At 44.6% G+C, this 20,324-nt stretch overlaps 1 protein-coding gene across 5 annotated transcripts in view; it reads right to left on the bottom strand.

Annotated features, from left to right (window-relative positions):
* pigs (pickled eggs) overlaps nt 1-20,324 on the bottom strand; it is a 57,346-nt gene that overhangs the window by 18,430 nt on the left and 18,592 nt on the right. For 3 of the 5 annotated variants that reach the window (XM_033385541.1, XM_033385542.1, XM_001355212.4), the window contains one exon: nt 3,811-4,222. The exons of the other annotated variants lie outside the window; for them this stretch is intronic. In XM_033385541.1, coding sequence (XP_033241432.1) covers nt 3,811-3,978 — 168 coding nt within the window. In that variant the 5' untranslated portion in view covers nt 3,979-4,222. The remainder of the gene's footprint in view (nt 1-3,810; nt 4,223-20,324) is intronic. 5 annotated transcript variants of the gene reach the window in all.

Raw genomic sequence — 20,324 nt, 5'->3', positions numbered from 1 at the left:
TCTCCCAAATTTCCCTCAACGGTTGGGGTAGCAGCTTATGACAAGAGCTGCCGATGCGCTGGAGGCTTATGTCGCAGCCTGGACCATTTGCTGAAATGGGAGCACGTCTTCGTGGATCCTGACCCTTTGACGCTTTGTCGTGGACGCGAACCCTATGGAGTTCGGGCTGGGGCTGCTTGAGGAAGAGCTGACTGCCGGAAGATTGCGTGGCATGGTCCGACCACGAATTCGTCTGTGGCTGCTGCGACCCGCGCTGCCGAAGATGAAAATGGGGGAGATGACCTCCTCTTCCGAGAAGGATTTTGTGGCAGCTATCGAACTCAGCTGCCAGCTGACCTCACGTGCCCGTTCCTTGCTGCCACCATGCCATGGCTTCAATTGGGTCCATTGCTTGATTAGAAGGAGAACTTGCAAAGACCATTGTGCACCATAGTGTGTTGTGTGTGCGGACAGGGACACGGACACGGACACGGACACGGACACGGCCACGGAGACGGAAATGGAGTGGCTTTCGGCAGTCGGCATTTCGACATTCCGGCATTCGACTTGCGGATGTGGAGCGCACTCCACTCCACATAAGCGTTATTTAATCGAAGCGGATAGCTGGGACTGTGGAAACGCATTATCTGCCCCCGTTCGGTTATCAACGGATAATTGGCGAGTGTGTGAGTGAGTGTTTGGTCAATTAAAAGCATTCGCTGGCTTTTTATCAAATTCAATTAGTCGCCGACGACGAAAGCCAAACAAAATACCGAAAAAAAATAACCAAAAGAGAAACAGAAACCAACAATCATCTTGAGGTGGCGGGTACAGGCTGGACGAATGTCATATTCACATTCATATTCGTATTCGTATTCGTATTCATATTCAGCTCGGACGGAATGGACGGAGGAAGACGGCTATTCTAACTATAGAAAATTCGTATAATTAACTAGATAAATTGGCAGGCAATTGGTTGTACAGATCGTTAAGACAATTCGCTAATGACCGCCAGAGACGACTAACGATCTCCTTTGGCTAATTGGCCTCCGGGCACGTAGAACCAGCCGCCCAAGCAGTCGCAGTGGAGTTGAGTGCTAGATGGTGGAGATGGTGATGATGACGTGGCCATCTAGACGAAATTACGGGTCTTGTCCAGATGATGAAGACATCAGATCGCGGTATCTGAACTGCCGACCGTTCAAGGAGATTTGCTTCTGCCCCGACTCCACCCATGTTCGCGCTCCTTTTTGTAGCTCTCGGATCTGTCGTAGAGTTTCAATTAAAGTTAAATTAACGCTTCGTGACACACACAATTATCAAAAATTATATTTACGCTTATGACATTTCCGGCAGCCCCAGCTCCGCCGAACAGTTCCCGGTCGGTCCCGCTGCCCGTGTGTGCCTTACGCAAAATGCCACTGTATGCCCGTGTATGCCCTGAGTCTGAGTCATTTCATTTATTTCAAGACAGCACAGACAGAAGATCAAAGCGACTTTATGATTATGCTGCACGCATATCCATCACCATATCGAGCACTCGTCCGGGGCGCAGCACAGACAACGGCGGCGGCGGCGGAGGCAGTGGCAGTGGCAGCGGAGAGCTTCGGTGGAGGCCACTAGACGTTCGCCATAGAGTCCTGATCGAAGGGATGAGCGAGTATACTCAGAGAAAAATGGCGCGGTAAAACGAAACACACCCATGTCTAAGTTGTAAGTATTTAATCCAGTTGATCAGAATGTAAAACACTTTTAAACAGGTATACCTCGAGTATGTATAACATTTGTATGAAATACATACATATGTATGTATACTTAAAGGTAAACATTGATGCGTGCCCCTTTAATGCGTTCGATCATAACGGATTCTGCCTTCGGTCATATTCGGATCACCCCGAATGCCTAAAAACCGAGTGCGAGCCAAACATTCTCTTGCTGAAATGATATCTGAAATTTGTTTTTTTCAGTGTAAATACATATTTGCAGACAGAAGGAGAGATACAAAACTTGCAAGTTTGTGCGTTGCTTTCTCGTTCGCTCTACCAGAAAATCAAATGGAGAGAAAAGGAGAAAAAAACCGAAGATTTCGGATATGACACAGTAAAAAGGACGATACCTGCGGTTCGAGGTTTTGGGAAAGCTGAATCGTTCATTCTAACGGACCGAACGAAGCGAATACCGAATACCAAATGCCGAATAGAGCTAGAGCTCTAGCGTGTATGAACATATTATGGAACATATGCATGTCTGTATATACATACATATGTGTGTATATATGTACTTCATAGAGGAAACTATTATCTATTATCCATTATCCGGAGCAAGTCCAATAATTGTTTATGAGCTTTGGAAAGAGAATACAGTGCTCGACACAAACACAGATCAAGAGAGCAACAGAAAAACACTCTTTCTGCCATCAGGAACGGAACTCCGACGACTTCGGCGACTTCGACGACTTCGACGACACCGGCGAACACTAATTGATGGCCATTCTGGCAATCTTCAATGTTCTGCCATGGTCCCTCCCCGGCCACAGACGGAGATGCAATGACATCGCAGCTCTTACACGTTTTTACTTTCGAGCAACGAGCGGCGGACCCAGACGAAGCACAATCCGAAAAGTATAAGAAAAACCAGAAACCATCGAGGCGGCATCTGCCACAACAATGCTGCCTCCCAGCAGGAGACCCCAAAGGGGGCAACCACACGATGAGGCTGCTTCGGCTGCTGCTGCTACGATCTCGTTGCCGATACAAATCCACAACGTCTGTCTGACAACAACTGCAACATCGCCAACAACAAGTAAAGACAAATTGTCTACGGGTTGAGGTCTTGCTATTGGCCTCCAGCGTGACGATGTTTGGTGCTACTGGCGCCACTCAGCGCCGCAATCACAGGGGGCACGGCAAAGCAGTGCAGTGCAGTGCAGTGCAGCGCAGCGCAGTTCAGGGCAGGGCAGGGCAGGGCAGGGCAGGAGTTGTGCTTATGGCATGTGCCACCCAACCAAACCAATCGAAACCAAATCAAACCACACCAAGCCAAACCGAAAAAAGCCAAAGCAAAGCAAACCAAAGACGAATTCAAAACCGAAACCGAAGCCGAAGCCGAAGCCGAAACCGAAACAGAATGGAGACAAACGACAAAGCCCGAGATGGCGGGAATGCCTCGAATGATGCAGTTACTCACAGGAACACGACTTCAGTTCAATGCTAATTCCACGGCATCACTCGTTTTTCTTTTACGCTTCGGACCAGTCCGGACGATCTCAATCGAGCGGTTATGCGGTTATGTTGTCTAATACCGGACCGTCCCGAAGATAGATTTGGTAACTGATTTCTCCGAGAAACTCCTTCAGGAATAGTTCATGGATCGGTGCTCGTAATTTTTCTGTGCATTTGTTGGACTCTTTCCACAACCATTTGTCCGCCTGCCTGTTCCCTTAGACATTTTTTGCATTTCACCCACAAAGCCGCACACCCATTTAGTGGCTCATTTACATTCGCAAGGATGCCGCAGCAATGGGCCAAATGCAAATGCGAATGCAAAGGCAGAGCAACTGAAGGCTCAATGAACCCCCAGTGACCCCGTTTCCCGCTTCCTGGAGTGCAGTGCAGTGGAGTGGAGTGGAGTGGAGTGGAGTATGGGGGAGGTGAATAAGAAGCTTTTTAGTGATGGAAGCATAAAAAGCATAAAAGACGAAATGGAAATCCGTTGGGCTTTTAGCACTTTGAAAAGTGTGAGTTGTATTTTACGGTCCCGCGCTGCACCTCGCTGCACCTCGCTGCACCCCGACACCCTGACACTCCGACACTCTGATGACTTGCGACTTACCTTGCAGAGAGCCACGCCTGTGTCGAGGCGATCCATAAAGTTCTCGGCATTGATGCTTAGCTCGGGATAGAGAGTGCTCAGCCACTCGGCCAGATCCTCCTTCATGGCCTCCAGATACTCCTCGCTGGACTTGAAGGGCCTGTACGGCCGTGCCTCCAACATGGCCATGGTGTGTGTGTGTGAGTGGTGTGGGCTCGGGATGTGCGGCACCCCTTACTGCGGCACCTCGTATCCTCTCGTATCTCTTCCGTTTCACTTTCAAATGGGAGCTGCTGTTGGTGTTTGGCTTTCGCTTTGGCCGCGGTTCTGCAGAGTTACCTAGGATTCTCGTTATTCAGTGGATGCCAGAGCATCGCGGCTCGATTCGGCTCGGATTATTCTGATATTTCGGATATTTGGGATTACTTAGCTTCTGCAAAGAGAGAGAGATAAGTCTGACATCAAAATGTGTTGGGTTTGGGTGACACCTGCAAATCTTGATCCCCCCAATCCCAATAACATGATACTGTATATGTATGTATGTACATATGTAGGTACATTTGTATGATATGAAATCAGTTTGGCATCAAGTAGATCATAAATTTCAAAAATATTTTGCAGACATTTTACCCGTACTACTTAATATACCATACTGTTATGCCCCACTCCACCCCACCCCACCCCACCCCACCCCACCCCACCCCACCCCACCCCACCACACCCCACCCCTTCACTTGAAAACAGCGGAAAAAGAGCGAAAATTTATGACTGTGCCACTGCAGCTGACATAATTATGGTACGCAAAACCGCAGCAACAATAACATTGCCGCCAGCAACAGAAACAGCGGCAGCAACAGGGGCAGCAACAGGGGCAGCAACAACTTGAAAAGCTATACAAATAAAATCAATAAATAAAACATAAAAGTGACTTGCGGCAGTCGTCGGTTACTTGAAAAAGCCCGAACAAAATCAACAGCAAGAGACCCATACCCAATGCCCGTGCCCCATGCCCCATGCACCATGCCCCATGCCCCATACGCCAGCCCATTCCCAGACACGGCAGCAACCTCAAGACATGGCTTAAAGGTGGCTAGCTATTGGGTGCCAGGTTAATGGCTCACACGCCAGCTCCGTGCGACGTGCCCCAACTGCAGCCTCAAGTCGCACTTACAATTCCAATTGCAATTCCAATTCCGGCCACTAATTAGCGGTAAACGCAATTGAACTGTGAACTTCAGCCGGGAACAGCTCGACGAGATTAATGTCGTCTGTCTCCCCATTCCCATTCCCATTCCCATTCCCATTATGGGAATGGAAACGTTGAGTCGGTGAATCGTTGAATCTCATCCCAAAAGGTAGGTGCTGGGGCCCACAAGGCCATGGCTCGGCCCTTGGCGGAATAGTCATAAAACGCATGGCTTATCTAAGCGTTTATCGTTTATCGTTCATCGTTGCATAAGGATGCTCCGAAAGGATTAACCTTGGCCAGGTCGAAAGAGAAGGAGAAGAAATCTCCCCGGTTGAGCAGACACTGATAACTACAACTGAGGCGTGGCGGAAAAGAGAGAACAGGTTCGACAGTCACTGGAGGGGAGATTAGGCCCTACTTAACGCGGTTTCCCATGGCAGGAGAACAAGAATTTGACTTATAAGAGGAGGTCCATAGAAATGCAGGCTACATTTGAGAAAATGTTCCGGCCTCAGCCAGAACCTGCAAGTGGAGCTGCCAGTAAATTGGATAGCCTTCCCAGCTTGTGTTTTACGTTTGGGTCTTGCACAGCTTCGCTTTGGTTGTAACCACATTAGGCACTTGCGTAACACTCACTCCCGATGAGATTGGTCTTAATTAAGGCGAACCGCTTACATATGTACATACGTGTACAAAATCAGCTCTCCCAACAGATTCGCGATCCGCGAATGGATCCGTTGAGCCGACTACCAACTCCGTGTGTACAAGTATTGACTAATTTGGTGCCATTGATGATGATGGGGAATCGATGAATGGTCGTCAGTGGCGGAATGGAGTCAGCTGATTGGAAATTGTAGCTGGACCCCTCAGGGGCCTGACAAATCCGCATTTCATCTCGCGGACGGGGTTGCTGGAATTTCACTTTCATAGACTTGCAAAATATACATACCATATGTACGGGTTCACGGTATATTGGTATTTGTTTGCCTAGATCGATCAATCTATTCCCAGCCACGCCTCCTGCTGGGCTGGGGTGGGGGTGTTGGTGTTGTGGGGGAATGGGGATGGGGATGGGGATGGGGAGAATGAGTGAAAAGACATCGCAGTGCTTTGTTTTTTGCTGGGATATTTCTTTACTTTGTTGCCATATTCATTCGAGACAAACAAATATGCAAATGTTCGCTGGCCTTTTGTTCAACTGATTAGCGGTATTTCTTTTTTTTGAAAGTGAATTTAATTAAAAAGTCCAAAAACACCAAAACGTAAAAACAACATAGGATGCGTCGACATCATTTCGCTTATAAGGCCCGTCCCATTTCCATTCCCATTCCAATTCAAATTCCAATTCCAATTCCAATTCCAATTCCAGCTCCTCTGGTAATTGCATACGCCTCAAAATGTTTTCGGCGATTGTCGATTGCCGGATTGCCGATTGTCGATTGCCGCCACTGCAGCGTCACTATCACTGGCTATAGCCTATACCTAATATTTTGTACATTGTATGTGGACTCTCTCGTTTCTTCCGTTCCGTCATTTAATAGACTTATCAGTCCCTTATCTAACCTATTGGAGGCCTTTCCAGCCGATAGCAGGCCTATCTGCTGCTGATAATGATGATGCCCCCTGATGGTCAAAGACATAATCACCACAGGATACTCATATGTATTGATTTGGTAGGTTACGTTTCATATGTATTTCTAAAGCGTTTTCTAAAGTCTAAGATCTGTATTCAACATAGGAAGCATTCAACAACTTCTGACATCGGTCAGCATCGAGGGGCAGCAGAATCCCTATCTAGATCCTTCAAGTGAAAATCGTTTGGCCGAATCGATTAGTCACTTCAAACACAAAAGACTTTCCTGCAGTTTGCTTATTTCATTCCATTCACTTTTCCTTACTCTATTCCTCCTGTAGATTCCTTCTTTTCTTACTGCTTGTCTTCATTGATTGGTCCTTATGCCGAATACTGTTCTCTGATCTGATCGGGCTTCCCTCCGTTTACTCCGCTCTCACCTCTTAGCCCCCTTTAGCCCTAGGCGAAAGTTTTGGCGAGCGAACAGCAGGGCATGCCCTGCTGAATGCTGGCTTTCCTCCATTTCCATTTCCATTTCCATTTCCACTTGCATTTCCATTTCCACTTCCATTTACACCTCGAAAAGTGTGAATTTCTAAATGACAGTAAAAGTGATCGAGAGAGCGCATGAAAAATATGTTATAGAAGCCACGAATTCAATTTTTTTTCCGCTGCTGTTGACTTTTTCAATTAACAATTACAAATGACACGTCGGAGATAGAGTTGGGGATCGTTGTAGTGTGGTCATGCGGCAATGCGATATAGTTTCACAATGCATTGAAGCATTGGATGGGTGCTGTTGGGTGGGGTTGTTTGGGGCGCTTTGGGGTGGGGGGTATCGATATCCGCGATAGATCCAATGAGAAAGAAATGCAGGTCGCATTTGGTTTCAAGTGTGAGAGTTATTGCACTCAACTCCACTCCACTCCATTCCATTCCATTCCATTCCACATCTTTCACACCCCCTTCTCGCTTCCCCACTCATATGCATCACCCTTTTCTTGCCACCCAAACGTTCAATGACACTTGAAGCGACAATCGAAACGATTTCATTTCGAGCAGCAAACATTCCCACCCCACACCCTATAAACACACACACACACACACGTCTAGCACTGGCTCCGTGGCTCCGTGGCTCCATGGCACAGCGGGGCCAGGCCTGAACTTGATGCACTCTCATTTGTCAGAAATTTCAGTGCCGACCACAACAACAACGAAAATCACCCATGAACCATGGACCATGGACCATGATTTTGACAGCAAATATTCCCCTGGATGCAGCTCTCCATATGTGTACGAGTGCTCCCCATCCAATGGAGCAACAATTTCAGATCTCGTTCAAGTGCAAAAGTTATTTTCACAAGTTATTATCTATCCATTTTCAGCCATTGAGCCAACAATGGTAACAGCACTTGAATGGAGTTCCCTCTCCACGTCCCCCAGTCTCCCAGTCTCTTCTTTGCATGCGAACACATGATTGTTTGGCTTCTTTTATAGCTCCTCCATCTGCATCTGCAGCTCCTCCTCTTTTGTCTCTTGATGCATTGCCATATGGAAAGACTCTCTCTCTCTCTCTCTCCCTCTCCCTCTATCTCTCTCTCGTTCCGGCATTGTCATCATCTCCTATCTCCTAGGAGGTACCCCTATGCCACATTTGCAACACCAAGCATCAAGCATCAACCATCAACCATCAACCATCAGGCACTAGGCATCACCATCACTGTCATCGTCACCGTAAATGCCAAACTCTCACCCTCACCCTCAGTCTCAGCCTCAGCCTCTCACCATCTCTAGGCTGCGCATTACGAGTAGGGTAAAAGCACTTGGCGAATTTATGTCCCAGCTTTGTCTCTCAGTTAGACGTTCACAGCTAAATCAATAGAGAGACGGACACAAAAGGACAACAGGCAACGCCATTTTGTAGTTTGCTACCGAAGAACTGAACAGTAAAAGCCAGCTGGATGGACAGTTACATATATTGAGTGGACATCATCTCCCTTTGTTCATTTTGAGTCAATATGTTTTAAAAACAAAGAAACGCATTTTAAAAGCTTTCGTCGTGCACATAACAGATCGAGATCGCTTCCTAGTGATCATTTCAGTGTGGAATCACAGAAAAAGTTATCAGGCAGATATCATATTGATCAAGCCAATGGATAGCGCATATCTCTCCTCTACCACCTCTCGTAGATGGACAAAACCCTTGGACGAGTGGTCGTCTCTGCGAGCTTTCACTGTAACTATATTTATACACTTATGTACATACATATGCACAATATACCCGTCCCGTATGTACTCGTATGTACATAGGTACATACATATGTTTGTCTATAATTGCATTTACTCGTAAGAATGGGTGATGGCGATGTCCCTGATGTCGCTGATGTCACTGGCTCTGGGCCTTTGATGGTGTGAGAAGCGTGTGTAGGAGGACGACGACCTTGGACTAGCTCCACTATATTGGAGTGCAGTGGAAGTGGGGTTGCGGCTGACTAATAGGGAGTACGGCAATCCATTGGCACGGCGCCAAAACTAAAGTTCACACAAAACTGACTCACCCAGGGAGCTGAAAAACACAGGCAATTCAGCCCAAAACAAATACAAAATGTATACAAGTATCAGTGAAAGAAGTCGCTCTTTTTCATGTCTGGCCCTAAGTAGATCAAACTTCAACTCGCACAGCCATGTGGTAACCTTCGGAGCTGTTGTATCATTTGAAAAAAATAAAACCAAGAATAAACACCAAACTCGGGCCCACGTATATCGGTTTTTTTCAGACGCGGTATCCCAGGAGTATGAAAGGTATGTACATATGTATGTACAAATCTACATTGTTTAATGTACATACATAGTCCATAACTCTTGGGAAGATCAGATTAAAGAAGAAGCTCTGTAAACTTCTAAAGGCCAATGGCTTTAATTTGGATGTACAAATTTAATTAATACCTAGAGATCATATTTAACGGCTATCTTGTAAAAGTCTCAAAGTATATTGATTTGTATTTTTTGTTTAACCCTAATGAAACTAGGAAACTATACAATTATGATAATCTTCATTCGATTCTAAAATTTGACACGAACGGTTTTTCGATTCTCAGTAGAGTAGAGGGCATTTTAAAATCATTGAAAAAAGCTAAATTATACAGAATGGTCATATCTACTAGATCGCCGAATCTGGATCATGTAATGACAGAATGAACAAATCAGTTTGCCAGTATAAATGTGGAGCCGCGGCCTTTGCCGCGGCTCAGAGCGTTTTCGCTCGCTCATACATACATACATACATATGTACATACATACATAAATGTCGCAGAAACCTAATTTACCATGTATTTTGCCTTCGACTGTAACAGCAAACAGCAGCAGAAAAACAAAAAAGAATACGGACAGGGACAGAGCAACAACAGAAGCAGCAGCAGCAGCAGCAGCAGCAGCGGAGACAGACAGAGAGAGGCAGTGAGATAGACAGACGCGAACAAAGACCAAGCTGCGACAAGTTAAGAATTCGAATTCGAGCTCGAAACAAGAAACAAGAAACGCAACTTAAGTCTGCGTAGGTTTCTTAAGTAACTTCAAATGTTTTGATTAGACTTTAAATGACAAAAACAACAAAAACAACAAAAACAACAAAAACGGCAGCGACAACGACATCGACGGTGGCAGCGCTAAAAGCTGTACGGATCGAAGCTCTCCATAACATACCCTCACAGACCTCATCACTGCGGGGTTTGGTTAAATTTCACTGAAATATCACATTGGTAGATCACATTGAACTTCAGTTTGTTAGATAAAATTAGCTGCATAAGCAAGCAAGTTTCTATAAAGAGATTTGTGATCAGATCATATGTCGTACATATGTATGTACATGTATGTACATATGTATGTGTGTGTTCGTACTATGTAGATATGTATGTACATATATGTATGTGTACATACATACATACATACATACATACATACATACATATGTATGTATATTTTTAGTCTAGCATAACGAAGAGTCTAAAGAGTTATCAAGGGTATCGCAATAGTACCTACATAGCTTACAGCCTGAGACTCGAACTCAAAATCATGTGCGTCGTCATCGGAATCGCGCACTGTGGGTTGCCTCAGAGGTGAGAGCGACAGAGACATACATACATACATATGTATGTATATAGAGAGAAAGGGAAGTAGGCTTGCGTTCGCCTGCAGCGGCCACTGCAAAGATAGTCGCAAAGAGAGAACGTAACTGTAGTGGAAGTCCGACACAAATCCAACGTCTTAGAAATCAGGTGCTAATCAGGTAATGTCCATTAGTCAATGGGGGAGATTACATTGAGTCGCTGCCTTAAAGTTTTTTGCACTATCAAAGAATTAAATACCCACCTTAGAAACTATTCTAGTGGATGAGTCTTCATACATACATATGTATGTATGTATATATGTACATATGTATGTATGTATGTACATGTAATACTAATACTAATACTAATACGTAATACTAATAGAATTAGAACTAGAATTAGAAGGTTGGAGAAGGAAGGGCATGCAAGGAGAGCGTGCATACAAGCAGAGCGTGGTACAGCTGCAGAGTTTAGGCGTGTACACTGTAGAGCAGCAGAGAGCAGGAGGCAGAGCCGACTAGGAGAGAAGCAGTAGAAGACCGCAGCACACTGGGTAAACAGTAGCTCTAGCGGAAGAAGAGTCAAATTTTGGAAAATAAAATACTTCAAGATTTTTTGCTTTGATTCGATTACCAATACAATATTTAGGCTTTCGAAAATGTTATGAAATACATATGTATGTATATTTCATCGGTATTCGGTCAGCTGTGAGCCCTAAAGGGTAGCGTACGAGTATGTATAATATAAACAATTGGCATCCATACATTTACAAAAATTCGAGCTATTCCATAACAAACTAGCACGACACCGATGTACTTATTTTTTTGGCCAGCAGTGTATGTATGTTTTTGTAGGCGCATCATTAAAACTTTTGCACTCTTAAGGTTTCGGCTTGCAAGTTGCCAAAAATTGATGGTTCTTTACAGCTATGCATTTTGATCTTTATTAACTTGAACGTGGGTTAATAAAAACAAAATATAGTCGGTGGCTGGAGCGTAATTGTCGTAATGAAAAAGCGCGGCATAATATTGAAATCGGAATCAATCAACTCATGTTACACTTTCGTGGAGTGGAACTTTTGGATTCAACTATAATTTATTTTAATAAATTATAATAATAAATGTCTTCGCGAAATTTGTAGATTAGAGCACAATGTCCGGGAACGTTTCACATGAGATCATTTCGAAGATATTTACATATGTATGTATGTACATATGTATGTATATGTAGTTCAGACTCAGAAAAATAAGGAATAATATTTTAAATTTTAAATATTTTGTTTTAAATTTATAAATAAAACATAAAAATCAATGACTTTTTTTACATTTTGAATAAAAAAGAAATTAATAATAATAACATCACAATCCTCACATTAGCTTAAGCTCATTATTATTTGAAATTAAATTATAATTTTTCGCTTTTTGAAGTAATGTAAATAACTTTTCTTCTGTTGGACTCGCTGTTTTGCGCAGTGTACGCGGCAGAGGAACAAAGCCAGCGGCTGCAAGCATTTTTCTACCTCGCCACTTCTAATGTTCGTCTCGGCCTCGCAGCCTCGCAGCCCCGCAGCCTCGCAGCCTCGTCTGACTGCGTTTATGTCTTTCTGTCGTTCAGTCTTTTTCTGACTTTCATTCACCATGGCCACAAAGAAGCAACGTCGATGATGACGACGACTGCGCTGCTACCGGCTTGTCTTCCAAGATGCTACGCTGCTTTTGTCTGCTTTTCTCAGTTATTTCATTTATTGTCTTTATACCCTTGCAGAGGGTATCATGATTCGGACTACATCTTGGAAGCGCAGATAAGTACATACATATATGTATAACCAACGCAGAGAAAAATGCATTTTATATGACTTCAATGAAGGGACTGCAAGGGTATCAAAGCGTATCAAAGGATTCGACCTTCGAAGCTCACCTTCCTTTTTTGTCGTTATGGTGACGGCGCTGCTGCTGCTGCTGCTGCTGACTGCGAACTTCTCTCCTCACGCATCTGCACATCTCCAGCCAGGCAGCCGCTCCCGCTTACCTGCTCTCCTGGCACCTACTCTCTCCTTCGCTTGCCATCTTCCGTTTGCCTGTGTACGCGCGCGCGCGCTTGTGTGTGTGTGTGTGTGTGTGTGTGTGTTAGTGTTAAGCGCAGCTTTTGCTCTGCTCTTGACCTTGAACTTGTGTCGGGTTTACTTTTGTTTTCTTTGGTCGCCTCGCCGTCACTTAACGTTTTTCTCTCTCGTTATTGTTGCTGTTGCTTTCTTTCTGGACGGTCCGATCGGATCCGATCCGGTCCGGTCCGACCCTGCTTGGGCTTTGCCTTTTGCTGAAGTGCGGCCTAATCAGGCTTAATGCCGTCGCCATCTCCACAGGGTGAAGAAGGGTGGGAGGTAAGAAGGTGGAGGTAATGGCGTGAGACCTTTTCTAAGAATCCAAAATAAGGCAATTTTTCAGTTTTTATGAAGAAATCTGTTCGATCCGTTCGGTACATATGTACATATGTGCATATGTATTATCTAACCTCCCGAAAGCGAACACATGTACAGTATATGTACATAGTTTACATGTACATACATACTCGTATGTGCCTTTGTAATCGTATCTTCCTTTCAGTTTAGAATCAATTTATTCTGTTCGAAACACGTGTGTACGTGTGTATACACATATGTACTTGTATAATTCAAACAAAGTATATACATACATACATATAAAACAAGGACCCAAGTGCACAGCTCCCGATGACGCTAACGGGCATTTAATCAAAACTTTATTTAGGACAATGTCCCAGTAGGGCGGTTAGGGTTACAGCCAGAACTGGGCTCCCATCTGCGGCTGAATTGGCAGCGCGTGACCATTGCCCCTGGGATGGTGGGAGCTGTCTGTTCTGAGGAGGGAGGAGACGACTATCTAATGACAATTGACATTGGCCAAGCGACCGAAGACAAGACAAGAGCATTGGTGGCCAAGAGGTGTGACACAATTGCCACATCTTCATCTCCAGTGACAATGCCAGAGAACAGAAAATACAACAAACAGAACCCAAGAACAAAAGTCATCAAGATTGAAATGGAAACCGAGTCCAACAGCAAGAGCAAATTCCCAGACTAGACCAGACTAGACCAGACCCGACCAGACCAGACCAGACCAGACACACAAATGAAACTAGAACTAAACTTAGAACTAGATCTAGAACTTGAACTCGAAGGGGAACTTGAGGTGGATCTGGACCCCTGCACATAATTGGAGAATGTCCATACAGCCTCTGCCTCTTTCTCTGTCTCCACCTCCATTTCCATTCCTATGTTTGCGGCTTTGGCCAGGTGAGAGTTATGCGTTGTTGTTAATTAACCATTTACGGCCTGATTGCTGCCAGCCATCTGAGCCGATCCCATTCGACCATCCGACCATCTGAGCATATGAGCATATGAGCAACAGTGTAACGAGGTCAGTGCCAACTGGCCAAAACGCACAATGCGTCCGCGGAGGAACCGAACCAGGCCACGGCGAACAGGGTATGGACCCCAACTGGAGCACATCTTAGGGGATGGAGTTCTCTGGGAGCTACACATGTATGTAGATATATGTATACATATTTACCTATGGAACATTACCGAGCGGATATCAAACAAGGTGAAGTTTATTGACTGGAGCTACATACATACATGTGTATCTAAGAGGTGGAATAATATAGTACTAGTAACATAGAACGGATTCTAGATATTGACCTATTGTTCAGAAACTGCTTAGCTGGCTCTTTCATCGTTCCAAAATGCCAAACCTACACGTCGTACAGTGGCGAGACGCACTGTAGGTAGGTTGGTTCCAGAGAACTTCTTTGGGGGGAATACACTCGAATAATTGATATGCAGCACGCACGGCAATGGATCAATCCAATTTATGCATCGAACGACCAGGAAAACAAACCAAACTTCGACATCGAGTTTGACTTGGACTTTGAATTGGACTTAGGAAGAGGGTAACAGGGGTCTGAGGGCTGTGGGCTGGGGTCTGACGGCTGACGGCTGAGCTCTGGGCCTGGGCCTGGGCGGTGGAGTTTGAGGCGTTGATGTCAACGTGCCACCTCCATAAACAACTCAATTCGATCGTGAGCCTGACCACGTTATTCCGAATCGGTTCAACCAACTACCAACTTCATACGAGTACGAGAGTACTCCCCACTCCCCACTGCCGACTGTATACTCCACTCTTTAGCACAGTCCGTACAGACTTTATTCGATCTGGTTGATAGCAGGCACGTGATCTGCAGATCCAATTCGATCCGAACCGAACCGAGCGTACCAAATCTGAATGAAGAATTTATGAATGGAGAACTCGAATCGAGTTCAGTTCTGATCACTTCACTCCCCTTTGAGTGGGGGGCGTGAGCGAGGCAGAGGACGAGTCACTGGCAGAGGCCGATCTTACATACAGATACGTGCAGATGCCTATGTATGTGTGTATGATTTATGTATGTGTATGGGAGTAGCATCTGTGAGATAGTTTCGCTTTCTAGAAATCGCACCTGAGTGCAGACGGAGTGGATGGAGAGAGGCAGAGGTATGAAGAAAAGCCTTGACAATAGGACTTCTTCTTAGGGGGCTGTAACGGTTGTTCCTCTCTTTCTCCTTCTCATTCTCTATGCATTTGTGTATCTGTGTATCTGTGTATCTGGGCATCTGTGTATCTGGGCATCTGTTTTGGCACGCAAGTCGCAGCACGCGCAGCTTAGTTTTCGTTGCTGTAGTGGTTGTTGTTGTTCTTCTCGTATTCGTCTGACGCATTGTCTGTCGTCTGTCGTCTGTCGTCTGTGCGTGGCTTAACAACTTGAAATTGTGGCATAAACACGTCCGACAATTTCCGGCATGAGTGTTGGACGTTTTGTTGTCGACTGTTGTTGTTTATTAGTTCCATTGATCATCATTAACCGTCGAAACACATGCATCTTCGGGCTTATATAATCGTCTATGCGGGGGTAACCCGATCCGATCACACCAAATATAAAATATATTCTAGCGAACATCAAAGCTCAGTAAAAGCTCTTTTAAACGGACACCCACAGGTAACGGGAGATGTACATACATACATCTGGAGTCCTTTAGCTCTACTGATTTTCGAGGACCCCAAAAGATCATCATTATTCGAACGATCCTACGGAACTCTCCTCTCTGCACTTGGATTTATTTATTTATGCCATTTTACTTGGGCAGAGAGTAGAAATATTCAAATAAAAGTGGTTTCGCTTACATTTTGACATGAATATGGAAACATACATTTTTAATATTCTTATGTTTCATATTTATATTAATTATTTATCATACCTAAATTATTTTACCATAGCGGACAACATTTCACGTCCTAATGGCGGGTTTAAAGCAGTTCGAACTTCAATTGGCAACAATCGCAACCTCAGTGGATCTGCATTGTTTATGAATTGTTTATATGGCTGTGGGCAAAGATAATTTCACTAATGATACGGTGCGATCTGCAGTCTAGAAGATATTGTCATTCTCTACGGTTCTGCGTTTTTGGTTTTCTCGTATCTCTAAAATTGTGAGTGCCACGGATTTTCGTCCTTTGTGGGGGCGGGCCAAAATTTTGAAATACATTTGTAATAGTAACATATTACAGAAGTCTGGATACGAAATATCGCTGCTCTAGCTCTTATAGTCTCTGAGCACTAGGCGCTTATAGGGACAGACGGACGGACGGACGGACGGACGGACGGACAGACAGACATGGCTCAATCGACTTGGCTTTTGATGCTGATCAAGAATATATATACTTTATGGGGTCGGAAACGCTTGCTTCTGGACGTTACACACATCCACATTCACCAAAAATCTAATATACCCCTATAATCAATTTGAGTATTGGGTATAAAAACACATGTTTCATTTCAATTTGGGTATGCTTCAGTGTACATTCATATATACATATGTACATATGTATATACTCTCGCAAGGGGTAGACCCTTACTGCAAAACAGTGCTCTCTCAGCCTCTCTCTGCCCCCAACTGTCACTAGCAGTTGTCAATGATCCGATCCACTCGCATGATCGTCACCAAGCCACGTCGCGGCTCCGCCTGTGCTATTTTGGAGTCTCATTTCCAGGGCTATTTATGTCTAACCTTGTGGCTCCAAAGCAAACCGAGACAACGCACACAAATATTATATTAGAGGTCTTTCATCTCTGACTGCAGTCTCTTCCTCTGTCTCCACCTCCATTTCTGTATCTCTGTTTCTGTCTCCCGCTCTGCCTCTGTCTCTTGCTCGGCCCCCTCTGAGGCCACTGCGATATATTTCTGTGTCAAATTTAGAACTATTAATTAGTGTTGTTTCTTTTTTTAGTCAAAGGAAGCACACAAGCACAAACACAAACAGCGATCGGCAATCGGCCATCGGCCATCAGCCATCGGCGATCTTTGGGAGTTCCAGTGAAAAACCGATTGGCCAGGGTCAGAGGGAAGCCGGGCACAGCTAGCGAGATACAGAAACAGAAACAGAGACAAGTGATGAGCACTTCAATAGTTGTGTAAACGACGAAATTGAAAATGAATTTATATTCGATTTTGTGCGAAACGTTATCAATTAATTTACGACTGGGCCCTCAAGGAGGAGTACTCGCCCGTTGCGTTAGGGGAGTTAGAGCAATTAAAACTGATCAGAGTGCTGGCTTTGGCTGAGACCCCAAAATCGATGCGATGATGATGATGATGATGATGATGATGATCGTAATCATCATTAACCCCCAGAGCCAAGGTGATAATGATCCAGCAATCAAACAGCGAGCAACAGTGTAAATGTGAATGCCGAAGAGCTTGTCAAATGGCCCAAAACAAATGGCCTAGACCAATGAGCGACCGAACATTGAAACTGCACAACAGATCCACAAACACCAAACACCAAACACCAAACACATACAGATCTTGGGCCAGTTTCAGTTTCAGTTTCAGTTCGATTTCGATTTCGATTTCCATTTCGAAATTTAAATTTCAAGTGGATTTGAAAAATGTAAAAAAGAGCCCTCCCCCCTTCCGAGAAGGTGGGTAGAAGGTAGGAAAACAATCAATTAGGTTTTGATGAGGTCTTCGGCGCGGACCACAGTCGAATCCATTGCACGATCATTATACAAGATGATCGCATTATCATCTCAACTTTGACACACACTGCGATTACTCCGAGCGACATGAACTTGTGGAGAGGAGAGCAATTAGTGGCCATAATTAGATCACTGTTTCAGGGCTCCAATTAGAGACACGCAATATATACTCAATCACACAACATCCGTTTAAAGATCAATGACACAAAAGTTACATCCATCAGATTGTTGAGAAAATATCGCTTAAATATCCGCATCAGTCGGATATTATAGGCGATGTGTCCAGTCTCAGCCTCCAAAGTTGGGGATGAAGACGGATCTGCCATCAGAGATCGTAGAATAAGTGGATCCATCAGATGGGACCCTCGATCACTGATCCGAGTGGAAGAGATTGACAATCGCTGTCACTTAACGGAGCTTGATCATCAGTCTCACTTGGAGATTGCAACCAAACCATTTGTAGCCATATCAATTGACATGATCACCACGCTAACCGGGCACAATTTGCACTTAAATACTGATCTCCGTTTGGGTTCACGTCCGATTTGCTAATTCTATAGAAAACTATAGCACCCTTATGCACACGGTATCTGCAAAGGGGAGCTGTTTGAGTAGTTTGCTAAGTGATCCACAATAGAGGAATAGGTCTATGGCAGATCTTCTGAATTCGGAGGTTCTTCCTGCAAACGATTTCCGCTTCTGCTCCAGATACGACTTGGCAGTTCCGCGTTGGCCATCAGGCAGCCAGGCACAAAGGAACTCGACCATTCGATCATTTGGCATTCGCATGCGAAACGCGCATTCTCCGAGTACTAGGTACAGGCACAGGCACAGGCACCACCACCATATCCATATTCGCTGACCAACGCCCAGTGCATTATTACGAGTATCATGTTGTTCCGTCATATTTCACTGGCTAATTGCCGGGCGATCGTTAATGCAGTGACAGGAGAGGCGACAACAGCGTCGGCGCCACTATCCGGACGGGGCCCGGAGCGCTCTGGAGGGGAAAGTCGACTCTGAATGGAAGAAATGCGAAATGAATGTGCTGGCAGCCGGCTGGCTAATCGATTAATTGCCCGAGCCCCAGAAGCACTCGGCGACTGCCCAGATGAATATTGCTATGTATATTAAAAATACATGAATACATGAGTATGTATGTACAATGTATGTACACTTACATATGTTATTATGTCTATACTGTCTTATATATTATATAAATCCACGCGAAGGGGTAGTTAACTGGTAGAGCATTTCTCTTCTTGTGGAGTAATCTCGTTCCCGGGAATTGGAATGGGCCAAACGAATTGCGCAGCTATAAACGTGAATAAAAGGAATTCGCAATGCCCTCGAAATGAGGCGTGACCCTTGGTGGGCTGCGGAGGGGTGGGAGTGGGAGTGGGGAAAAGGTACTGTTCATTTGCATAGAAGATCGAAGGGCAAGGAGGGAGAGAGAAAATGGGGATGGGTTACGGGAAGCAAGCTGCGGATGGAACGGATATGAAATAAGCCCCATTCCACGCTCTCGTTTTGACATTCAGTTGCAAAAAACTGCATCGAATATGGCCGTTCGGTTGTACGAAATTAGTTTAGATAGTCAACGCAATTCCAAAATTGAGGGACAAGAAATAATAAAGAAAATATTGCCCTGCCTCAAAGCCGAAGAGGTAGAAACAATCCTGCGGACTAAGTCCTAGCAAAAGCCAGAAGATCCATCGTTTCCATGACAGCTACATATATGAAGTAGTGATCCGATGGATAGATCTTGAAGTATAAAGTTTCTTTGAAGTATAAAAAACATTGGCCTTTCGTCTTGGATTGGATTAACAATACACTGCTGAGACTATCGACCCCTTCTTTCTTAATATTTCATCGTTATTCCTTAATTCCTGTGAGCCCTTAAGGGTAGCATATGAGTATGTATGTACATATGTTTTTGGTTAAGGTTTCGGCTTGCAAGTTGCCAAAAATGTATTGTTCTTTACGGTTTTCTGACTTTCATTAGCTTGAACGTGTATGTTAATAGTAACCTAATATAGTCGGTGGCTGGAGCGTAATTTTTGTTGAATCAACTCATGTTAGACTTTCGTGGAGGGAAGCTTTTGGATTCAATTTTAATTATACCCGATAATCAAAATGAGTATTGGGGTATATTAGATTTGTGGTGAAAGTGGATGTGTGTAACGTCCAGAAGGAATCGTTTCCGACCCCATAAAGTATATATATTCTTGATCAGCATCAATAGCCGAGTCGATTGAGTCATTCTGTCCGTTCATCCGTCCCTATCAGCGCCTAGTGCTTTCTGTGCTTCTGTGCTACAAATTTCGCAAAGAAAATTGACCAAATCAGCAAAAACGAGGGGGAACGTTGTGAGTTGCTGCGGAGACCGCAACTCTACATTTATACCCGATACTTAGTCAGTATGGCTCTCCTCCGGCAGAGGACTTGTAGCAGTGACATATCACAGAAGTCTGGATCCAAAACATAGTTGCTCTAGCTCTTATAGTCACTAGCACTAGCACTATGTAAGTGTAGACAGTGCATATCGGGATGCTTCGTTCGCACTGCTGTAGATAGC

Source organism: Drosophila pseudoobscura, chromosome X, assembly GCF_009870125.1.
Source record: "Drosophila pseudoobscura strain MV-25-SWS-2005 chromosome X, UCI_Dpse_MV25, whole genome shotgun sequence".
Lineage (NCBI taxonomy): Eukaryota > Metazoa > Arthropoda > Insecta > Diptera > Drosophilidae > Drosophila > Drosophila pseudoobscura.
The sequence above is the reverse complement of the archived record's forward strand: the minus strand, read 5'-3'. Positions and strand labels throughout refer to the sequence as shown.